We start from the raw sequence: 24,181 nt of genomic DNA on the forward strand, positions 1-24,181 counted from the left end.
TAAACAAATATGCACATAGAATGCATTAAAGAGACTGTCTTCATAACATGTATGTGAACCTCATGCATTGACCTACTATCTTGATGAAAAGTCCTGGTCACAAGCAATCTTGACCATTCAGCATTATAAACTCAGACATTTCTCGCTGGAGAGAAGGAGGAAGACAGGTGACCTGATCAAGGAATACAAGGTAATGAAAGGCATGGATAGAGTTAATAGCCAGAGACTTTTCCCCTGAGCAGGATTGACTGGCATGAGGGGTCATAATTTTAAGATATTAGGTGGAAGGTATAGAGGAGATGTCAGAGGTAGGATCTTTACCCAGAGAGGTGTGAACACATGGAATGCATTACCAGGGGTGGTGGTGGAAGCAGAGTCATTAGGGACATTTAAGCGACTGCTGGACATGCACATGGATAGCAGTGAATTGAGGCTTGCATAGGTTAGGTTATTTTATTTTAGATTAGGAATAATCCTCCGCACAACATCGTAGGCTGAAGGCCTGTTCTGTGCTATACCTTTCTATGTTCTATGTTCTAAATTCATCCTCATAATATCTGTGAAGCACAAGTAATTTCAGGTAAGTTGGGGGTCAGATGAGAAGAGTTCTCATTCTTGCTCTCTTACTTCCAACTTCTTAGTGTATGTGCGCCTAATGGCTTCAGTTGGCATTAATCTGAATCAAACAATGATGGACATTGCACATGTGCAGATATCACAATGGCTTACTTGTTGAGGACATCCATGTCCCAATATTGTGAGGGCACTGTTTAAATGTCTTATGTGTACTGCAACTGTTGAATGATTACATAACTGAGGAGTTGCTTCATTTCTAATATTAGGCACGTTGGAGCCACCCCAATGGATTCAGACACAGAAACTGTTGATACCTCTGTAGCTGTTCCACTAAGAACATGCACAGGAATGGAAGAGGAACATGTGAATCTGAAAGCCCAGGAATAGCACCAATTTTAGCAGATGTGGTGCAGCCTCATATTATGGAGATTCCACCCAAGGGTGCACTCATGATGCAGTGAAGATGCAGCTGGCCCACAGTTGCCATTCTTCTATGGAATGGGAGAGAGAAGAACAGTGGTGCTCTACTTTATTTAGTTGTGGCAGTCAGAATGCCTTATCACGATGTGCAGCATATTTGCATGCAACACATTCTTCCACTGGGGCCAAAGAGGGTCTTACAATAGCTTCTCCTTGTCAGGTTTCTGAGCAGGCCATGTTCAGAGGTTTGTTGCAGGACGGTGCAGACTGAGGATGCCATTTAATCCTTGAATTTAATCATTTAGAGTAATAGAGTCATAGAGATGTACAGCATGGAAACAGGCCCTTCAGTCCACCCGTCCATGCTGACCAGATATCCCAACCCAATCTAGTCCCACCTGCTAGCTCCCAGCCCATATCCCTCCAAACCCTTCCTATTCATATATCCATCCAAATACCTCTTAAATGTTGTAATATACCAGCCTCCACCACTTCCTCTGGCAGCTCATTCCATACATGTACCACCCGCTGTGTGAAAAAGTTGCCCCTTAGGCCCCTTTTATATCTTTCCCCTCTTACCCTAAACCTATGACCTCTAGTTCTGGACTCCCTGACCCCAGGGAAAAGACTTTGTCTATTTACCTTATCCATGCCCCTCATAATTTTGTAAACCTCTATAAGGTCACCCCTCAGCCTCCAATGCTCCAGGGAAAACAGCCCCAGCCTGTTCAGCCTCTTCCTATAGCTCAAATCCTCCAAACCTGGCAACATCTTTGTAAATCTTTTCTGAACCCTTTCAAGTTTCACAGTATCTTTCCGTTAGGAAGGAGACCAGAATTGCACGCAATATTCCAACAGTGGCCTAACCATTGTCCTGTACAGCCACAACATGACCTCCCAACTTCTGTACTCAATACTCTGACCAATAAAGGAAAGTATACCAAACACCTTCTTCACTATCCTATCTACCTGCGACTCCACTTTCAAGGAGCTATGAACCTGCACTCCATGGGCTCTTTGTTCAGCAACACTCTCTAGGGCCTTTACATTAAGTGTATAAGTCCTGCTAAGATTTGCTTTCCCAAAATTTATCTGAATTAAACTCCATCTGCCACTTCTCAGCCCATTGGCCCATCTGGTCAAGATCCTGTTGTAATCTGAGGTAACCCTCTCTGGGAGTACAGGAGGACACAACAAGGCTACATGATGGATAATGAGTATTCATCAGGGCCACAGTATTGCATCGAATAAGATATGACAATATCCTTTAAAAGGAACAGCAGTTTCTGCATCCCACAGTGCAGCTGCATCGGCCAAAGTAACACATGCAGAGCATCTTTTTGAACTTCATTCAGTGGACGTAGGTTTGCATGAAGCCATCTTTGATTGTAAACATTTTGATGATTCTGAGGCTAGCATCCCCTTTATAATGCTAACTGCAAGTAACACATTCGAAAGGACATGGCTGAGAAAGGGAAATTGGTATTCAGCTTCACTGACAGCGACAAGGATGTCATGGTAGATGGGGAAGTGGATAGTACGGCTGTTCTCTCTCCTGAGAATCATCAGAGGAGATCATGGCACCAGACCCAGTCAGCCTGGTCTGACACTGCCACCTGGGTCAGTGTGGAGTCAACCAACGGAATAAACGCTAAGCTTGAACAAAAAAGATTAATGATCTTCTGTGCTTCAGAAGGGCAAGCTAAATCATCTTCTCTCTGCTATCTCACAGTTACACTCACTCTAACCCATCTCCCACCAAGGCTCTTAGTTAAAATTCTCACATTTGCATCAGGTATCTTCCCCCAATCTCTCTCACTCACAATATCCCCTCATACTACTAACCCAGTATACCCTCTGCCCTTCCTACACATGGAGGATACTTCTCCATCCACTCGCCTGCATCAGGGCTAATAGACATGCCTGCCATTTGTTGTCTTACTCAATCCCTCCCTTTGTCTCATTACATGAGAAATCACTCTCACCTCACTGCTGAAATTCAGCTCTTTTGTCCATGACTGAACCTAAGGCTGGGATGAGATCAGGAGCTGAGTGGGCCTGGCAGAACCCACACGAGGTGTCACTGAGCAGGTTATTGCTGAGCAGGTGCTGTTTGATAGCGCTGTTGATGATGCCTTCCATCACTTTACTGATGATTGAGAGTAGAATGAAGGGGTGAAAATTAGTTGCATTGAATTTGTCCTGCTTTGTGTGTACATGACAAACTTGGGTAATTTTCCACATTATTGGCTAAACACCAGAGTTGCAACTGTAGTGGAACAGCTTGGCTAGGGGAACAGCAAGCTGTGGGCAACAAGTCTTCAGTACAATTACCGAAATGTTGTCAGGACTCATAGCCTTTGCAGTTTCCACCAACTCCTGTTATTTCTTGATATCACATGGAGTGAATCGAACAACAACACTCAAGAAGTTGGACATCATCCAGGACAAAGCAGCCTGGTTGATTGGCAGCATATCCACAAACATCCACTCCCTCCATTGCTAACACTCTGTAGCATCAGTGTGTACTATCTACATGATGCACTATCTAAATTCATAGTTCCTTGGTCAGTAACTTCCAAACCCTCAACTACCACCAGGATAAGGGCAGCACCATCTGCAAGCTACTCTTCATGCCACTCATATCCTTACTCGGAAATGTATTGTTATTCCTTTTTGACCCTAGTGGGTCAAAATCTTGGAATTCCCTCCCCGAAACCTAACTCCCTCCATATATCAAATGGACTGCATTGACTCAAGAAGGGCCATCTCTTTCAGAGTAACTAGGGATCTGCAATAAATGCTGGCCAAGGATGACACTGTTTTAGGAGTTGATGCAAAGGTGCCAGAATGGAAGCCATATTGTGTATGAACTTTCCATAATGATTCGTTAGCCCAAGGAAAGACATAAGCTCTGGTACAGACATGGGAGTCAGGGCACCTTTGATTGCCCTCACTTCATTTTCCAAAGGGTGTAACCTGGCCTTGTTGACCTTATAGCCCAAGTAGGTCACTTGGGGGCCCTGGAACACATATTTTCCCTTGTAAAGTGAACACCTGCCTGGGCGAAATGTCTAAGAACTATGTCCAAGTTCTCTAAGTTCTCCTTATTGGTCTTCCATATTATTAGCAGATCATCTAGATAAATGGTGACCTGGGGTTGACCTTGTAAAGTGTCTCCATCATACGCTGAAAAATAACTGACGATACCCCAAGTGGCAATCTCATATGGGTATCAATCCTAGCATACTTCTGGGAATCCTCATATAACAATAATTGCAGGGACACATGGCTCATGTCCAGCTTCATGAAGGACAGCTCCCCACCAGTTTTGTGTGTAAGTCCTCCATGTGATGAATTAGATATATATCCAGTTGCGAAAAGCAGTTTACCATTTGTTTAAAATTCCCACAAAGGCAAACTGACCTATTGAGCTTCACAATCAGTATGGCCAATGCTGCCCATTCCACAAATTGGACTGGTTTGATGATTCCTTCACTTTCCAGCCTCCAGATTTCTGCCTCTACTTGTGGCCATTAGGCATATGGCACTGGGCGGGACTTGCAGAATCGTGCAATTGCTTACTGGTCAACATGAAGGTAGCCTTGGATCCATTGATAGTCCCTAGATCTTCCTGAGAAACCTCCAGGTATTTAATTAGGACTTCACTCAGGCAGCCACTTTCTAATCGACAAATGTTGAGCCAGTCTAGGTATATCTTTCTCAACCAATTTCTCCCCATCAAGCTTTGGTCTGAGTCTTTTACTACAATCAGTGGTAACTGAATCAGGTGCCTCTCATAGGAGACCAGAACTGAACTTATCCCCTTAGTCTGCAAAGGTTCCCCAGTATAGATTTTCAGTCTAACCAAGATCTTGTGTGAACGTAAGGTTTAGAGTCCAGAGTGAATTTCGTTAACGACTAGTTCTGCAATCACTGAAGCAGTCATGCCAGTATCACACACCATTAGGACTAGGTGACCATTTCATCAGACGTTTATTTTGATTGATTCTGATTTGATGTTAATAACTAGTTTAACTGTTCCAAAGTGACTTTCCATGGTGTGCACTCTCCTGGATACTGGCCTAATGAGTTTGCTTACTCAATTTAGGTCTAGTGGGAGTCTTTTGCTGTCTCAAGTCCACGTACCAGAAGCAGTTACAATGGCTTGCCAGCAAGGATTCGAAGAAAATATTAACCGTTTGGCCGAGGCTTGGTTTCGTTTTGGGGTTTTGCTGTGGGCTGACCTAGAGCCCCTCTGATCAGATAAGTCCTAAGTGAGGACATGCAATTACCTTCACTCAAGTGTTCCCCAAACTCAGTCAGACTAGTGAGGGGGTCACTTCCATTGGAATACCCTAAAACCCATTTGCTCTGCTTGCTGCAGTTTCCAATGATAAAGCCAGTTGTAGTGACTGTTTGAAATCCAGCCTGTTTGGGCTTCAGCTAGTAGGTACTTTTGCATGGTTACATCATTAATCCCACATACCAAATGGTCTCTCAGTATCTTATCAAGGATTAAACCAAAGACACATGCCTCTACTACTCATCTTAACCTAGTCAAAAATTCCAAGATGGATTCCTCCGGTACTCAAATTGCTGAGTAAAACTAACAGCATCTCAGTATTAGAAGTGGCTTGGGAACATAATACTAAATCCATCAACTCTTGAAAGGTTTTAGTATCTGGTGCCTCAGGGAATGTTAGGTTCATAATAACCAAAGAAGCTATGTGTCCACAAGCTGTCAGGAGAATTACCCTTTGTTTTTCATCTGCTCCAGTTTCATTTGCCTAGAAAAAAAAACACATTCTTTCCACATATTGGGCCCAGTCTTCAATGGCAGGATTGAATATGTCAAGCTTCCCAAAAAGCTTGATGCCAGAAATGCATATTCCAACTCAAAGATGATTGTTGCGAGTGAATTTGTTCAGGAGTGTGCTTTTCTCTCATCAACATTGAAATAATTCCACACAGGATAGTATCCTGTCACCAAGTCACTCTTTATTTACTAATGGAGAATCCATGACACTGATTCAGCTCCCTCAGAGCCAACTCTCAATGTGAACAGCATGTCTGACCCTTCTGTTTATACCTGTCATCCAGGGTTTCCTGATTGGGCCTGTTAATCTGGTCCAATCAGAGAGCTCCTATTCTATGAGGCCCATCTAGCTGACCTCATTACAATCACTACAGGGTCACTGAATGAAGTTGAGAAGTTTTTAAATATTAAAGACATCAAGACAAATGGAGAGAAAGCAGGGATATGATGCTAAGAGATAGGATCAGCATATTTATTCATAGAATCATACAATCCCTACAGTGTGGAAACAGGCTCTTCAGCCTAGCACGTCCACACTGACCCTCCGAAGAGTATCCCATCCAGACCCATTCCCCTATTACTCCGCTTACCCCTGACTCATGCATGTAAACTACACATTTTTGAACATTATGGGCAATTTAGCATGGCCAATTTACCTAACCTGCATATCTTTGGATTGGGAGAGTAAATCAGAGCACCAGGAGGAAACCCGCACAGACACGGGGAGAATGTGCAAATTCCACACAGACAGTCACCCGAGACTGGAATCGAACCCGGGTCACTGCATTGTGAGGCAGCAGTGCTAACTACTGAGCCACCGTGCTGCCCCAATATTGATTGGCAGAAGGGATTTGAAAGGCTGACTGACATACTTCGGCTCCCATTTTCAATGTCTTTATAAATGTTTTTAAACTTTGAAATTATGCATATATAGTTACATTATTAAAAACGGAATTATTTAATGCATTAATGCTGTTTGGAATCTTGTTATGATCATATTTTAATTAATCACACAAAGAAATTTGTAGGATTGAGCATATTCAAAAATCAGCAAGTCCAAATTTTTGTTGGTACCTTCTTAACTTTAACACTAGACACAACCCAAGAAATAGATTTGGAAACAGCCCTCAACAACTACTATCGCAGGGTTTGCTTGTGAGTAGCACTTACATTGAGTAGCCTTAAACAATGGGTGATTAGTTATACATCACCTTTATTAGCAGAATAATACAGAGTTTTGTAAATCGTTATAAATCAACGAGCAGTATCACTAGTATCTGATTTTAAATATCCATCCATACAAAATAGGAGCAAATGTAGACCATTCTGTCCCTTGAACCTGCTCTGCTATTCATTAAGATCATGGCTCATCCATTTGTGTTTCAAATTCTATATTTCTATCTACCCTAATGACATTTACATCCCTTCTGTAACAAGAATCTAATTACCTCTGCCTTAAAAATGTTCAATGACAGCCCCTGCCTTTCTACATTTTTGAGTTCCAAACTTGCACAATCTTCTGATGAAACATTTCTTAGTTTTTTTCCTCAATGTAGATGTTAAAATAATTTGTTATGAATGTAGGAGTCAAAAGGTGACTTACTTTCTGCCATATATTTTTGGGGGACCCAAGGAAGCAGTGCTAATCTGGTTAAGTCTCAGTTGTTTCTGCAAGTTTGATTTTAACTATCCAAAGCAAGATCAAAGACTGAGAGGTTTAATGAAGAATTACGTGAAACAATTTCAATTTATCTAACTATAAAGAATTATGCAATAATATTTTATCCCAGAAGTCTATATTGCTGCATAATCTTTAGCGATATAAACCTTCTCCAAATTCTACAGTAAATCATGTTTCCAGTTATACAACTGTATCCACCTTTTTATATATTTAGGATTCCTTGTGATGTCTCCAATGAACATAGGTAACTACTTTTAAAGATAGATGGTAAGAATGCAAATTTTATTTTTATGTAACTCGATCCATTGTTTTTTTTTTAACTCCCGTAGAAGTTAGTTTTCTCTGCTTGAAGGATTTATTGAAGTTTCTGATTGATGGTCTGAGCTTTGAGGCCCATTTCTATTACGGTGTAGCACATTTTATGTTGATTTTAGTTGATAAAATGCAAAGAGAATTATAAAAACTGAATGTAAATTATTTTTTATATATTATTAAAATTGTTAATTTGTCTAAGTTTATTTCCAAACCAGGGCTGGGAAATGTTGGGTGTGTAAACTATAATGAGAAAAGAAATAAATTGTGAACAAGACTAGAAGTAAATGGCGATGGACTTGGAAGTCATTTCCTAGCACAATACCGTGCCTTGCTGAAAATAAGATGCACAATATTTGTTCAACCTTTGTTTGAGGTGTGTGTGTGTGTGTCTGTGTGTGTGTGTGTCTGTGTGTGTGTGTGTGTGTTGTGTGTCCGTGTCTGTGTGTGTGTAAAAATGAAGCTTTATTTCGAAAGCAGTGATCACATAGGAATAAGTCCTATGGAAGATTTTGTTGGATCAGCTCATGAGTATTTTTTCCTTGTCTTCATTCTACCCAATCTAACCCAACTGACACCTTCGGTCAGTTGCAGCATGACTGATTCCTAGTAATAATTCTAATGGAAACACTTCCCAAACAATGGCATCATTCCCAATTAAATGCCAATGAACATTACTGAGGAAAATGAGAACAAGATACCTTTGTGTCATCTCATTGGAAATGTTGTATAAAATTAATCTAGTCCTTGTTGATTTCACTGACAGCTCTAAAACACAAACGGAATCAAATAACTTGAGAAAAATAGGAAAATGACTCTCCAAATATTTATATTCTACAAAGCACCATGTCTATTTATGCACTTACCAAATACTGTAGATATTGTTGAAAATGTGTTGCTGGAAAAGCGCAGCAGGTCAAGCAGCATCCAAGGAGCAGGAGAATTGACGTTTCGGGCATAAGCCCTTCTTCAGGAATGGCTCCTGAAGAAGGGCTTATGCCCGAAACGCCGATTCTCCTGCTCCTTGGATGCTGCCTGACCTGCTGCGCTTTTCCAGCAACACATTTTCAGCTCTGATCTCCAGCATCTGCAGCCCTCACTTTCACTGTAGATATTGTGTTTTACAATTAGTAAATAGGAGCTAGAGGATTCTAATCAGTCTCAAACTTGAGCCACCGGAGTCATTTTAACAATTTTAGTAAGTCATTTTTGTTTCCTGAGATAGTTTGCTAGTTAATAGAGGACCAGTTTGGTCTGATTGTCACCTGGGAGCAGGAAGCCAGCTCACCTTTCATACAATCAGTAGCAGTGCTTTGGAGCCAGGAGGAGCACACATACTCCCACTCCTCTTTTTATAAAGATAACTTTTTAAAATAAAAATTGTTATTTAGTGGTGACTTCCAACATCCTTTGATGAAATGATTAGTTCAGCTCTATGCAAATCAATTTATCTTGAGGAATCGTACTCTGTACCTGCTCTGCTCAGTGCTGCACAATTCCACGATATAGTCATTAAAAAAATTAAGTTTGCCATTTGTATACAAAGAACATAAATATCTGAATTCTTCGCAGCCTAATATGTCAATCACCATACTTGAGGCATTCTCGGGATTTGAATAGAATCCCATCAAATTAATATGTTGTGTCCCTATTTTCCCTCCTGCAATATTTGATTTCTTGGTTGTCAATCTGAGTTACTTGAGTAAAGGTGAAACATTTCCCCTCATAGGTTGAGCAAAAATCAGCAAGAGTCTGAATACTGAAATATTGCTATACGTCCATCAATTGATAAAATAACAGCCTTAGTGTCAAAATTTTGGTGATAGCTCTTGAGTGGCTCAGAAAAACAGTGAACACAAAACAGGCACATAACACAATTTGGCATGAACCTAGACTATGGTCACTGCCAAAATATTTTACGAACTATTATTAAGATCATGAAATGTTACAGATTATTTAAATTCTAACTATATGACTTGCCTTATGTTTTTGTTTTCTCCTCTCTCGTCATTTATGAGTTGCTCATGGATATGGTTCCATTAACACTAAGAATTCTTTAAAATGTCATCTATGTGGTCATTTTTTATGTGTAGGCCTAGACTGTGCATGATAAATTTGTGTTGGTTTTACTCAGGATTATGTTCTTTAAAGTGGTTTTGGAATGTGTATTTTTTTTTACCTTGACTGTTTCATGGATATCACAGGATTCCCCAGTATATTTTGTGGTTCAAGAATTCTGTACAGTCGATACTGGGTCAGTTGATTTGCAGGGGGATGGAAGTATGGGGAATGGGAGATGGGAAAATGGGCACAGAATTGAAGGGTGTGGGAATGAAGGGATGTGGGGAGCATAGAGAGGCATTGGGTGAGATGGCATGGGTAGTATATGATTTGAGCATTGGGTGAGGGGTTAAGAAGCCTCAGAGTTATCTATTAAGCTAGGCCAAGAAGATAATAAGACATAGAGGCAGAAGTAGGCTATTTCCAATTGAATCTACTCAATCATTCAATAATCCTCAAAACCAGTTTTCTGTCTTTTCCCCATGACCATTGCTTCCTTCACTGATTAAAAACCACTCTATCATGGCCTTGAATATACTTAATAACCTGTGAATGGCAGGTCATGTCTGACTAACTTGACTGAAGTTTTCAAGGAGGTAACGAAGGTGATCGATGAGGTAGAACAGTGGATATTGCCGGCATGGATTTTAGTAAGGCTTTCGACAACGTCCCTTATGGTAGGCGCATCCAGCAGATTAAGATGCATGGTGACTTGGCCTTGTGGATTCAGAATTGACTTGCCCATAGAAGGCAGAGGGTAGTGGTGGAAGGGTGTTTTTCTGCCTGGAAGTCCATGACTAGTGGTGTTCCACAGGGATCCGTACTATTTGTTGCTGTTTGTGATGTATATAAATGAGTTGGATTAAAAAGTAGATGGGTGGGCTAGTAAATTTGCAGATGATACAAAGATTGGTGGAATTGTGGATCACTTAGAAGGTTGTCAAAGGAGACAGCTGGATGTGGATCAATTGCTGATACAGACAGAGAAATGGCATATGGCATAAGTGTAAGGTGCTGCACTGTGGGAGATCAAATGTTAAGGAAAAGTATACAGTAAATGGCAAGGTCCTGAACTGCATTGATGTACCAATGGATCTTGGGGTTCAACTCCATAGGTCCCTGAAAGTGGCAAGACAAGTAGATAGGGTGGTAAAGAAAGCAAATGGCCTGTTTGCCTTTATTGTTCAGGGAATTGAGTGCAAGAGTCAGGATGTCATGTTACAGCTTTATAAGACTTTGTTTTGGCCACATTTAGGGTATTGCGTCCAATTCTGGTTCCCACATTACAAGAAGGATGTGGAGGCTTTGGAGAGGGTGCAAAATAGGTTTACCAGGATGCTGCCTGGATTAGAGGGCATGAGCTATAAGGAGAGGCTAGAAAAATACAGGTTGTTTGCTCTGGAGCAGCAAAGGCTGAGGAGAAACTTAGAACATAGAAGAATACAGCGCAGTACAGGCCCTTCGGCCCTCGATGTTGTGCCGATCCAAGCCCACCTAACCTACACTAGCCCACTATCCTCCATATGCCTATCCAATGCCCGCTTAAATGCCCATAATGAGGGAGAGTCCACCACTGCCACTGGCAGGGCATTCCATGAACTCACGACTCGCTGAGTAAAGAACCTACCCCTAACATCTGTCCTATACCTACCCCCCCCTTAATTTAAAGCTATGACCCCTTGTAATAGCTGACTCCATACGAGGAAAAAGATTCTCACTGTCGACCCTATCTAAACCCCTAATCATCTTATACACCTCTATCAAGTCACCCCTAAACCTTCTTTTCTCCAATGAAAACAACCCCAAGTGCCTCAGCCTTTCCTCATACGATCTTTCTACCATACCAGGCAACATCCTGGTAAACCTCCTCTGAACCCGTTCCAGTGCCTCCACATCCTTCCTATAGTATGGCGACCAAAACTGCACACAATACTCCAGATGTGGCCGCACCAGAGTCTTATACAACTGCAACATGACCTCAGGACTCCGGAACTCAATTCCTCTACCAATAAAAGCCAGTACGCCATATGCCTTCTTCACCGCACTATTTACCTGGGTGGCAACTTTCAAAGATTTGTGTACATTGACACCAAGATCCCTCTGCTCATCCACACTACCAAGTATCCGACCGTTAGCCCAGTACCCCATCTTTTTAGAACTTGATAGAAGTCTGAAAAATTATGACATGCGTAGTTATGGTTGACAGTCAGAATCTTTTTCCCAGAGTTGAAATGCCTAATTCTAGGAGGGTATGCATTTAAGGTGAAGGGGGAAGTTCAAAGGAGATGTGAGGGGCAAGTTTTTTACATAGAGAGTGATAAGAGTCTGGTACACACTGCCAGGGGTGGTGATGGGGGCAGATACAATAGGGGCATTTGAAGGACTTTTAGATAAACACATGAATATGCAAGGAATGCAGTGACATGAACCAAGGGCAGGCAGAAGGGATTAGTTTCATTTGGCATCATGTTTGGTACTACATTGTGGCCCGAAGGGCCCATTCCTGTGCTGTACTGTTCTATGTTCTATGTATCCCAGTCTCAATAGCCCTCTACAGTAAAGAACTCCACAGATTCACTATCCTGTAATAGAACAAAAGCTCGTCCTTATCTCTGTCTTAAATGTGCAGCATCATATTCTGCGATTATGCCCTCTGGTCCGAGAATGTTTCATTATGGGAAATATCCTTTTCTTTAACTCAATCTTGGGACATGTGTATCCCTGGTCAGACAGTATTTATTGCCCTTTCTTAGTTGCCCTTTAGAAACTAGTGTCTTCTTGAACCACTGTACTGTAGGTTAGATGGGCTTCAGATTGATATGACAGGTCGGCGCAACATCGAGGACCGAAGGGCCTGTACTGCACTGTAATGTTCTATGTTCTGTGTTCACTGCAGTCCATGTGCTGTACATAGACCTGCAATGCCATTCAGGAGGGAATGTTGACTCTTTCTGCGTATTCCCTGTTAAGTCTCTTAAAAATCTTACATTTCATTAAGGTGGCTTCCCATTCTTCAATCCTGCAATCAGTGCAGGTCAAATCTACTCAAGCTCTCCACATTAGATGCTCAAGAAGACAGTGCTATATTTTCTAACTTGTCTATCTTAGCTTCGACCACTTTCTGTTTCCAATACTGCATTGCTGCAGGAGGCTGGGGGTTCTGATTTCAGGCACCTTCTACTCTGAGAAAAGAGCCACAATGGGTAGGAATGATTCCTCAGGAGGCATATTTTTGGAAATGGCCAGAGTCCTGAGTCCCACCTTGAAGGTAAAAATCTGGCTGTGCTTTTTTCAGTTATACAGTTTTCGAGAACCAATGATGTATTGACTGATTTTTAGTTTCGTTTGAACAGTAAAACCTTTCAAGAAATCATTAAGAATTTTTAAAAAACCAATTTAGCATCAATGACAACTTAAAGCCTTGGGCTGCACAGGAGACATAGTATGTTTGACAAAGAGACCAAAGTGGTTCAATCCAATCAATACCATACAGAAGAGTGAAGTGTTGTTCTGGTGTACCCAAATGGGAAAAGAAAATGCAACTTACAATTTCTTTCCTCACGTGTCATGTATGTGTTCTGCAAGTAAATGCATAGGTGCTGTGCACCACATTGGTAGTGTCATTTCAGCAATGGCTTTTGATTTAAGAAAAAAATCATCTCCATAATCTAGTAAGCAATTTGACTCACACTCAACATCCACTCAACCATTTGAGTTTTTACCTTACAAATTGCACAATGAGAATTATGGTTGCATTCCAATCATTTTTTCTGGTGTGGAATGAAATAGCCACTTGAATTGCAATGTTATAAATAAATTTCAGTCTTTGCTTTGGTGTATTAATGGATCGCTTAATAAAACTCTCTGCTTTCTCCCTTCAATTGTTTTATTTGGAAAATAATATATCTAAGTAATCACATCAATTGAATTACGCATATGGATGATTTTATGTAGCCACAAGAAAGACTGTACAATGAATTACCAGGAAAACTGCAGAATACGAGTGAGCAACAGGGCAATTGATGTGGAAAGCCTGTTACACAAAGCGACTTCCAAAGCAATCATTGTAAATTTTTCTAAAGCTGCCCTTCCTTAGTCTGTATTAGAATAAATATTATAGAATATGCAGGCTCAAGCTTCTCACTTAGAATTACACCGTGTGGTTATTTTCGAAGTGGCCTAATAAATGAGAGCATCAGGCATACCTTATATTTTACAGCAAGAGTTAATGCTGTTCAGTGAAACTTTACCAACAGCAGCAATGGCATAATAAATGCAAGTGCATCACTTTGCCTACCTTTACGTCGACTCTTTTCTTTTGTCTGGAATGACAAAGTACCCATCAGAGCCCCCATCTTCGGTGATCGTATCAGAAAACTTGCAGCCAGTGCTCTTCTCACGCAGAGTGTAGCTAATGTTTATGTCTTGGTTGTAATACGGTGAATAAAAAAAATCAAAGCACAGTTTGAAAGCAGAGATAAAGGTGCACAGTGAGCTTGGAGACTTCTTTTGTCAACACTCTGCAGAATGCTTGCTATGATGTTATTATTCAACTGTGCTGCTCATCAGAATTTTAATTTTGACGTGTTCATTCACAGCTGAAAGACAAGTGGAAGCTCTGCTACTGAAGTATTTCGACTTAGCGCCATTGTATAGGAGCACTTTGATTAATTGTACCACTGTATCTGCAGTAACTTGTCACATAACGAGTCATGAATGCTTCCAGAGGAACGTCCCCAGCAACTTTTGATTTAGCTACATTGCTCAACCATGAAACACGTGAGTTTAAATTGGTCTTCTATTCTCATGCAAATAATATAAACTGATAATTTATTATAAGCAGCATTAAGTAGAATTGCATGCAGAAAAATAGCTGTGTTAAGATTTTGTTTGCTTGAGTGTTTAAAGTGAAAAAAAGCTAATTTCAGTTATTATCAAAAAGTGGAATTCTTGATAACTTCACGTGTACATAAATTGAGTTAATTAAAAATAAGAGTTCTCTCATCCTTTTGAATTAAAAAAAAATTCATTATGGCAACTTACAAATTAAATACAAATAGACTCTTTTAAGAAATTTGTTTTTATTGGCAGTTTCCCTAGCAGGAGCACGCCCTTATTTTTAAAAAATTTCCAACAGTCTGACAGAATAAAATACATTGGGAGGAGTGTTATGAGGCAGTAATTCAATTGAAAGGTTCAGCAGGGTCATCAAAACAATGGAAAAGAAAAAAAAAATGGATCCTCAAAATTGAATGTTCGGCTTTAACTTCCTCCTGAGTAGGGTGTTGTATGTTTTGTATCACTGCGTTACAAGCTCCAGTAAGCTTCTATACACATCAACTATTTAATTCTATTACTATTCAACAATTAAAAATATGCTGATTCAGGTCGCAAGAAGGGCCACATCATGATGAAAAATAACAGTCACATGATTCACGAAAGAGCACAATTTGCCTGTTTTAACAGTGTTACTAGGTTACCACACCGTGTTCTGCAACTCACGATGGTTTTCTCAATCTAAATGAACAAAATGTGCTCCTTAGTTGTGACTGGGTGGGTGGAAGGCCTGAAAGTATCAGGAATACACTGGGACACTAAGATATCACAGAGCAAAAGCACAGCCCACACACCTTCTCAGCAAAGGAACTGCAATATTGATGAAGAAAAATGTTAAGCTGACAGAAGCCACAGAAATAAACAGAAATTAATTTACAATTGACTGGGTTAGGAGTATCAATTTTGTTTCTACAGCAACAAGTAACAATACCAAATAATGTAAATGTAACAATATTTGCTCTTTGTGATCAAATGAGTAAATCTGAAAGTAGTAGAGGGACTAACCCAGAAATCAAATTGATAAAGCAGGGATAGAAACAGATTAAATGACTATCCACAAAGGGGAGGCAACAACTTCGTGGGATTATTGCTGGATCAATCATCCAGAGATCCAGATAACATTCTGGGGACCTGGGTTCGAATCCTGCCATGGCATATGTTGGAATTTGACTTCAATAAATATTTGGAATTAAGAATCTAATGATGACCATGAATCCATTGTCAATTGTTGGAAAAACCCATCTGGTTCACTTGTGTCTTGAGAGAAGGAAATCTGTCATCCTTACCTGGTCTGGCCTACATGTGACTCCAGACCCATAGCAATGTGGTTGACTCTTAACTGCCCTCTGGGCAATAAGGGATGGGCAATTAATGCTACCTAGCCAGTGATGTCCTCATTCCTTGAATGAATAAAGAAAAAAAAGGATCATTGTCATATTTGAAACAGTATAGTGACAACAGAGTTATGATTGTTTGCACTGGACAAAACATTGGAAAGTATGCAAAGTATAAAATTATCATGCATTAGCTAATATCAAATGAAGTGGATATGTGGTCCCTTTGATATGGTGTTCTACACTGGGTTCTCAGGAACAATGTGTTGGACATTTCTGAGTGAGTTATCTTGAAGTTTACGCAATTATTTTTGATTATTTTTACTGCCTTCCACTCTTCACCCTTTCCTGCCATCACTTGACAAAAGTGTGAGCTAACAAAAAGACATCAAATTCAACTTGGACTCAATAAATGTTGGGACCCACAATTAACCTCCTTAAGGGAAAGCCATGTCTTTTTAACTGTACTGAACTGAATGATTTGAGGAAGCAACAAATAGAGTACTGCAGTAGGTGTTGTCCACACGGAAGATATTTGATGAAGTTCCACATTGCAGGCTGATCTGAAATATTAAAACCAATGGGACATGGAGGAATATCATGATGTGGATCCAAAATTAGCTCAGTGATAAGAGACAAAGGGTAAAGGTCAACAGAAGTTTCGGCAAATCAACAGTGAATTTCAGAGACCAAGAGATGACCTTGTGGTCTCTGCCATGAAGAGGGTCTTGCAGATGCACAGGGAGATGCAGCAGTGGAAGGTAGGTATTTAGGACACATTGACTTCATTGCTCAGAAACTGGAGTGATGTAGCCACTACCTTTGATTCACTACCTATCATTGTTCAGACACTTCAGTACATCAGCACAGTGCCTGTTAGCACTCAGACACCACAGCAGTGAAGCCAGTCTTGTGATCATCGGTCTGCCTTCACAAACACGATGATGGTGGCAATGGAAAGACCATCCCAGCACCCTGAGGGGCTACGGGACTGTCAACAACCCTTACACTCTATTGCCCCATACAGGGACAGCATGAAATTGGGACAGGGAACCTTGATCCTAGTCCAAGTGTTGCCTCTTCACAAGGAGACAGAAGGCACCCAGCTGGAGGAGGAGCCACACACAAACCTCTTGATATCTCCGTTCAAGAAGCTGTGGAGTAGGCTGGGCTCTCCACCTTCACCCTGACTGCTCCATTTCAACCATTGGAAGTTATACTAAGGAGGGTGTCAGATTAAACCTCCAGGGTCATAAAGCTCCAATACAGAGCCGCCTCCATCCACTTCCTCTACGGACCAGGGAAGTGCATTAGGGTGAAGTTGGAACAGGAGGAAAAAAAATGTATTAATATCTCATGTGGACAACACTGGCAAACTTGTATATAGTTGCCGATCATTTTATATAATGTAAACAGTTGACTGTATTATGTTATGTCCACACTTCATTGAGAAAGAAACTTCCATGTTTAAATTTTCTTTCACAACAAGTGGTTTTAACATTGCATAAATCCTTGATGTTTTACTGTTCATGGAATTGTCCCCATCTGAATTTTAGCTGCAGGCTCTTGGTGTACCCTATGCTGTCATTCTTTGCTATTCATGAGGCTCAGTGAGTAACAAACACAATCACATCATGTGGAATCGGAGGTGGCCATGCATGTGGATGGTATCAGATCACTCCAACATCTTGCAGCATGCTCCCTGAAACCTCCGCCCCTTCACCATCACCAGCTCCAACCCCCCCCGCCTCCCATATCCTCCACCCCACCCCCTCCCCACCCCCGGTCATTCCCTACCGTCTAGCTAGCTATGTGTGCAGGAGTATATGTCTCAGGGAGTTCCCCAGCAATGACAGCAAGGAAAGTGTAACTGAGATGGTTAATGCAGCAGGATAGCCAGGGAATAAGCACCTTACATTCCAGTGTGGCAAATGTATAATGTTTTGGAGGACAAAGTGGTTCTCATGTGAAAACATGCAGTGAATAATTAGAAATACAATCCCATCCCTCTTCAGTCAGATCACTTACCCTTCCCCCCCCTCCAATTCTCCACGCACTCCCAACACCCCCACCCCCCCCCCCACCCACTTCACCCAGCAATTTTCAGTCCCTTCAGGGCCTCTCTCTTCTATTCTACAAGCTATCCTGGTTCTTCACGATTGACAGGACAATAAGTGGTAACTCTGAGTTGCTTTCAGCATCAGTGTTAATGTGTCATTGAGACACCTGGCATCAGGTTTTCTTTTCTATCCACCTGTCCCATTATCCCTACAGGTATCACACTTCCACAAGTAATTACCCATGCTGTGTATCTGTGACTAAAACTGATCACTGTCTCTCACTTCCCCCACAACCCCTTTCCCCACAACCTCTTCCCCTAAACTCCCTTCACCTCTCCTCCCTTCCTCCACCTCCCTTCCCCCACACCCCCTTCCCCCACACCCCTTCATCTGCCCTCCCTTCCTCCACCTCCCTTCCCCCACACCCCCTTCCCATCTTGACTTCACACAGCCTTCCTTCCCTCACACCCCTTCGCCCTTCCTTCCCCCAGCTTCCCAATTAAATTCTGTGACAATTGGACCATGGTCCACATCCTTGAATGACCTGACCTGGCAGTACTGGTCGTCACCTGCCCAGACCTGTGGATACACATGTCTCTGACCATGATAGTCCTCCCCTTAGTCTGATCCGTATGGAGACAATGAATTTACTATGACTCACACCCTACAGAATTGACTGCTGGACCAACTTTCCTCATTCCTGAAGAAGGGCTAATGCCCGAAACGTCGATTCTCCTGTTCCCTAGATGCTGCCTGACCTGCTGCGCTTTTCCAGCAACACATTTCCATCTCTGATCTCCAGCATCTGCAGACCTCACTTTCTCCTACAGAATTGAGGCACAAGCCACTGTGCAACACCACCTTGACCATGGCTGAAGCCTGGGACTGATATGGAATCCGTCCTTAGCTAACCGTGATGAACCATCCTGACTGATGGCTGCCTCATCAACCTCACTGTGGATCATTCCCCTCAGTTTAACTGGCATGTTATTACTTGCTGCAAATTCCTTGTTTTTGGAGTGAACACTGACACTGACATACGACAAGATGCGTGTGCTCTGGATTGAAAACTGCTGCATTGCATGGTCTGTTGTCTTGTTGCCTGACTGTGCCAACTGCCAAAGCAAGGCAAGGCATGACAGGGCAGGGCAAGGTATGTATGCAGAGGGACATGCCAGTTGGCACCAAGTGAATACACTCTTAGAGGACAACTGAACACACTGACGGTCAACGTGGTAAAAACTGTGCGATAGGTTCCTTTCCCTGTGTGGTATCTTGACACAATGTAGCCATAAACTGCTGGTTGCCAGTGTGCCCTCCTAAACCAATCTGTCCTTACAGGGCACAGTGTCAGTTCATTGGAGAATGCTGAGATGTTGGCAATGCAGCCCTGAAAGTGGAGTGCCAATGTCTGTGATGGAAGGGTATATGTAGTTGACACTGGTAGATTATAGTCAAGATTGTGTGCTGGAAAAGCACAGCAGGTCACGCAGCATCTGAGGAGTAGGAGAATTAATGTTTCGGGTATAAATCCTTGATCAGGAATGAGGAAGTCATCATTCTCCTACTCCTCGGGTGCTGCTTTCCCAGCACCACACACTTGATTCTGATCTCCAGCATCTGCAGTCCTCACTTTCGCCCACAGGTAGATTATGCCCTGCTGAACAGTTTATACATGGCCGACATGGATTTTTGAGAGCAAGCGGCAAACTGAATCTGCCAAGCATCTACTCTGGATTTCATGTTAAGTTTTCCTGTGGTAGTTTGTATGGCGAGTTTGGTAAGACCCACAATGGGTTGCAATCAACAAGCCATTTAACAAGTGATAAAGAGTCTCAGTCGGGAGCTTGCCACTCTCTGATAAGATATCACCCACGCTGCTTGAACAAAGAGGGAAGTTGTGGCCCAAATGATCTCAATGCTGAGACGAACATCTCACCCCAACTTACCATTCATCCTGCCATAGCCCACACTATTAACAGCCTGGTGAATTTCTTCCCATTGATTTCTGATTAGATTCCCTACAGTGTGGAAACAGGCCCTTTGGCCCAACCAGTTCACACCGACCCTCCAAAGAGAAACCCACGCAGATCCATTTCCCTCTGACTAATGCACCTAACACTATGGGCAATTTAACATGACCAATTCACCTGACCTGCACATCTTTGGATTGGGGGAGGAAACCGGAGCATCCGGAGAAAACCCACACAGACACAGGGAGAATGTGCAAACTACACACAGACAGTCAACCGAGGGCTGGAATTGAACCTGGGACTCTGGTGCTGTGAGGCCGCAGTGCTAACCACTGAGCCAACCTAAACAAGGATATTTAAGGATTTATAAGTCACAGAGAAATGACAGAAAAGGAACAGGAATTAGAATTGGTGGATCTGAATTACATTAGTTATATAAGTTGAAACATACAAATAGAGACAGATTGGATTGTGAGAGGGAGAAAGCAAACAGATTGAAAATGAAAGAAAGATGTAAAAATATTATTTGACAGTTTTCAAACCTTTAAGAACAATTTGACAACTGTAGAACTGAACAGTTTCAATCATTGCCTTATTGAACCACTGAAGATGACAGATAAAGTATTAAAAATGATCACATTGTTAGAAAGATAGTTATGTTCTTCATTACCAGACATAACTTTCTGTGTTTAGTTGAATGGGGTGGTTCATCTGAAGCTCCAGAAGGTTCTTAAAAATAGTCAGGAAACTTGTTACAAGGGGACATAAATTTAAGGTGAAGGGTGGAAGGTATAGGGGAGATGTCAGGGTTGGGTTCTTTACCCAGAGAGTGGTGGGGGCATGGAATGCGCTGCCCGTGGGAGTGGTAGAGTCGGAATCATTGGCGACCTTTAAGCGGCATTTGGATAGGTACATGGATGGGTACTTAATCTAGGTTAGAAGTTCGGCACAACATCGTGGGCCGAAGGGCCTGTTCAGTGCTGTATTGTTCTATGTTCTATGTTCTATGTAATTCTTTAGGTGACATTACTTCTTATGCTCACTGTTGCAAATTTATCACATGTAATCTATATTCCTTTGTTCCCAACTTGTGGAAATACTTTGATTTTATTGAAGCTGAATTTTTTTTCCCCGAAACATCAACAAATCAGTTTAAAAGTCTCTGTTATAGTTATAAAATTGACAGCTGATCTTTTATTTATTCAACAGTATATTCCATTCCTTTTCGTGTGCCCTGGTTTTTTACTCATTCAGATTCTATCTGAGACTACTGTCACACACTGTTGAATCCTTCTATCTTCCAGAAACCTACATTATTATTCCATACTAAAAACTTAGGTCTCAAAACATTGAGGCATTCCTTAATTAATATTATGTTCAGTGTATTCTCCACTAGCTGTGGAATGCCAGATTTTTATCAAGCTAAAATTAGCCAAGGTCTCTGTAAACTTGTAATTTTAACTTTTTAAGCATTTCTGGTTTTCATCACTCTTCCATTGTGCCTTTAGATGCCTAGACCTAAACTCCATTCCAAAATGTCATTGCTTTTCTACCTCTCTGCTCCTTCAACATGATTCCTACAATCTCCAACTTTCATCATGTTTTTAACAATACATCCTCATATTAAAGTGCATTTTTTACATTCACCAAGGCCTGACAGCCACAAATAGATGTAGAAGTGCCTTTCTCATTTGAAATACATTCCTGCATTAATGTTGCCACAACTTAGAAACTTCATAAAAGACACTTTATACACTACATAAATGCACTATTGTTGCTTACACCATTTATCAAAAAAAGAGATAAAGGGAAACATGTGGGTGTATTATATATGTGGACTTCCATAAGGCTAAGGATAAGGTAACATACATTAGGCATCTTAATAAGGTAACAACTTTTGGATTTGGGGTTGTATATTGGCAAGAATAGAGGACTGGCTAACTAAGAGAGGACAGAGAATTGCATTTTCAGGATGGAAACATGTAACTTGTAGAGTGTCACAGGGATCAATGTTGGCACTATTATTATTTACTGTATATTTAATGGCTTGGCTGAGGGAACTGAATTCCGTATAGCCAGGTTTGTGGATGACGCAAAAATAGATGGACAGGCAAGTCACAAGAATGACACAAAGAGTCTACAGAAAGATGCAGACAGCTTAAGTGAGAGGCTGTAAACTTGGCACATGGAATATAATGTGGGAAAATGTGAGACTTTACATTTTGGATGAGCTGAATATGATTTAAATGGTGAAAGACTGAAGACTGCGGCACAGCAGGATTTGGGAGATCTAGTATGTGAGTCACAAAAGGCTCGCGTTCAAATTCAGCACTTAAAAAGAAAGGCAAATGGAAGATTGGTCTTTATTTCAAAGGAAATAGAGTATAACAACGGAGAAGACTTCCTAAAACTATGCAACGTGACTGGTTGGATCACAGCTGGAATACTGTAACAGTTTTTGTCCCTTTACCTGAGGAAACACATGCTGGCATTGGAGGCAGTCCACAGAAGTTTCACTTAATTGATTCTGGGTGTGAAGGTACTGTCTTATGAAGCAGGATTGAGTATTTTGGGCCTGTACTCAATGGAGTTTAGAAGAATGCGCAACAACATTATTGAAACATACAAGAATCTTAGTGGGCTTGATAGGGTAAATGCAGAGGTGTTATTTCCTGTTGTGAGAGAATCAAGGACCAGACGTCATAAACTCAGGGAAAAGGATCACTCAGTTAGGATAGAGATTTGGAGGAATTTCGTTTCTCCGAGGTTAGCGAATCTGAGGTAGTCGTTACCAAAAATGTCTATTGAGGCTGGAATGTTCAGCATACTCAAGGCTGAGGTAGACATATTTTTAATTAGGAAGAGAATCAAGGATTTTGGGGAAAAGACAGGACAGTAAAGTTGAGGATGATCAAATCAAATCATGATATCATTCGATGGGTCAAATGACCTACTTCTATGTCTCATGGTCTCATAATATCTTCTCCACTATAATGGCCATCTGGGCAAACACCTTCATTGTTTGGTAGCCCCTAAAGTCATAAAGACCTCACCCCCTTAGTGTATCGTGTTTGTCAACTTTCAAATTTAAATTACCATTTGGCTTCAGTGACTGTTTTCATGGGTATTTATTACACTAAGCTTTTCAAATCAATTAATTTTACTGGAAACTCTAAGGAGAAGGAAGCAAGCCAAAGACTGCAATGTAATTCTCAACAACATTTTAGCACTAAAATTGTAAACCATATTTTTCCATTGTGCTGAAGCTAGTAAAATTTAACAGCAACTGTAAATTTCTGTTATGTTTCTGCTATTATTCATCAGCCCACTTCCTTGTTTAATAAATTACTTGACACTTAAGACTGGTGGCAAGTCTAAAACTACCCATTTCATGGCCTAATCAAAGTTGAAAGTTCAGTTCAAAATATATCTTTGGTTAAAAAGGGTAATAGGAGCCAAAAACATAACCATGTCCATCTCCATACATCTACCTCATGCCAAATTGCCTTTGGGACTTGAATAATGTTGAAAATTCACCAGTTAGACTCAGTTTGGGACCTAAATTTGAACAAATTAAAAACCTAACATCTCAAGGAGCTTGAATGGATTCTATTGCCCATTCATGCCCATTGTATATATGTTCTGTCAGAAGGAGAAGATTTCCAAGTAAAGTCTTCTTAAGGTGATAGAAATTATTTATGCCAAGTCATAGATGTAAACTCTGATAATTTGTACAAGATAATGCCTATTATCTGGCCCTAGATCAACTTCTCAAACTTAGTGACTTCTGCTGATCAGAATTAGTCTTGATCTCTTTAAAGAAAGGATGTGAATGCATTGGAAATGGTTTGACTGAGGTTTACTAGATTGCAACCTTGAATGAGTGGAATGTCTTATGGGAAAATGCTAGACAATTTGGGCTTGTTTCCATTGATATTTCGAAGCATGAGGGGTGACTTGATTATAGTGTATAAGATTCTGAAAGATCTTAAAAAGTGGATGTGGAAAAGAATGTTTCCTCTTGTGACTAAGTCCAGAACCAGGGGAAACTAAAAATAAAGTCACTCTTTTAGGGCAGAGATGAGGAGATTTCTTTTTCTCAGAGAGCT

The 24,181-nt window shown here is 41.1% G+C and overlaps 1 protein-coding gene across 5 annotated transcripts in view; it reads right to left on the reverse strand.

Moving 5' to 3' along the window:
- The window catches only part of kcnip4a (potassium voltage-gated channel interacting protein 4a), a 1,154,042-nt gene that overhangs the window by 575,203 nt on the left and 554,658 nt on the right, over positions 1 to 24,181 (reverse strand). Inside the window, exon 1 of one of the 5 annotated variants that reach the window (XM_087986806.1) lies at positions 14,167 to 14,537. The exons of the other annotated variants lie outside the window; for them this stretch is intronic. Within the exon in view, the coding sequence (XP_087842932.1) occupies positions 14,167 to 14,224 (58 nt within the window). The 5' untranslated portion in view covers positions 14,225 to 14,537. Of the gene's footprint in view, positions 1 to 14,166; positions 14,538 to 24,181 lie in introns of those variants that run through there. 5 annotated transcript variants of the gene reach the window in all.

This window comes from Chiloscyllium plagiosum, unplaced genomic scaffold (assembly GCF_037043375.1).
Source record: "Chiloscyllium plagiosum isolate Xiang-an unplaced genomic scaffold, Cpla_swu_hap1 HiC_scaffold_1, whole genome shotgun sequence".
Lineage (NCBI taxonomy): Eukaryota > Metazoa > Chordata > Chondrichthyes > Orectolobiformes > Hemiscylliidae > Chiloscyllium > Chiloscyllium plagiosum.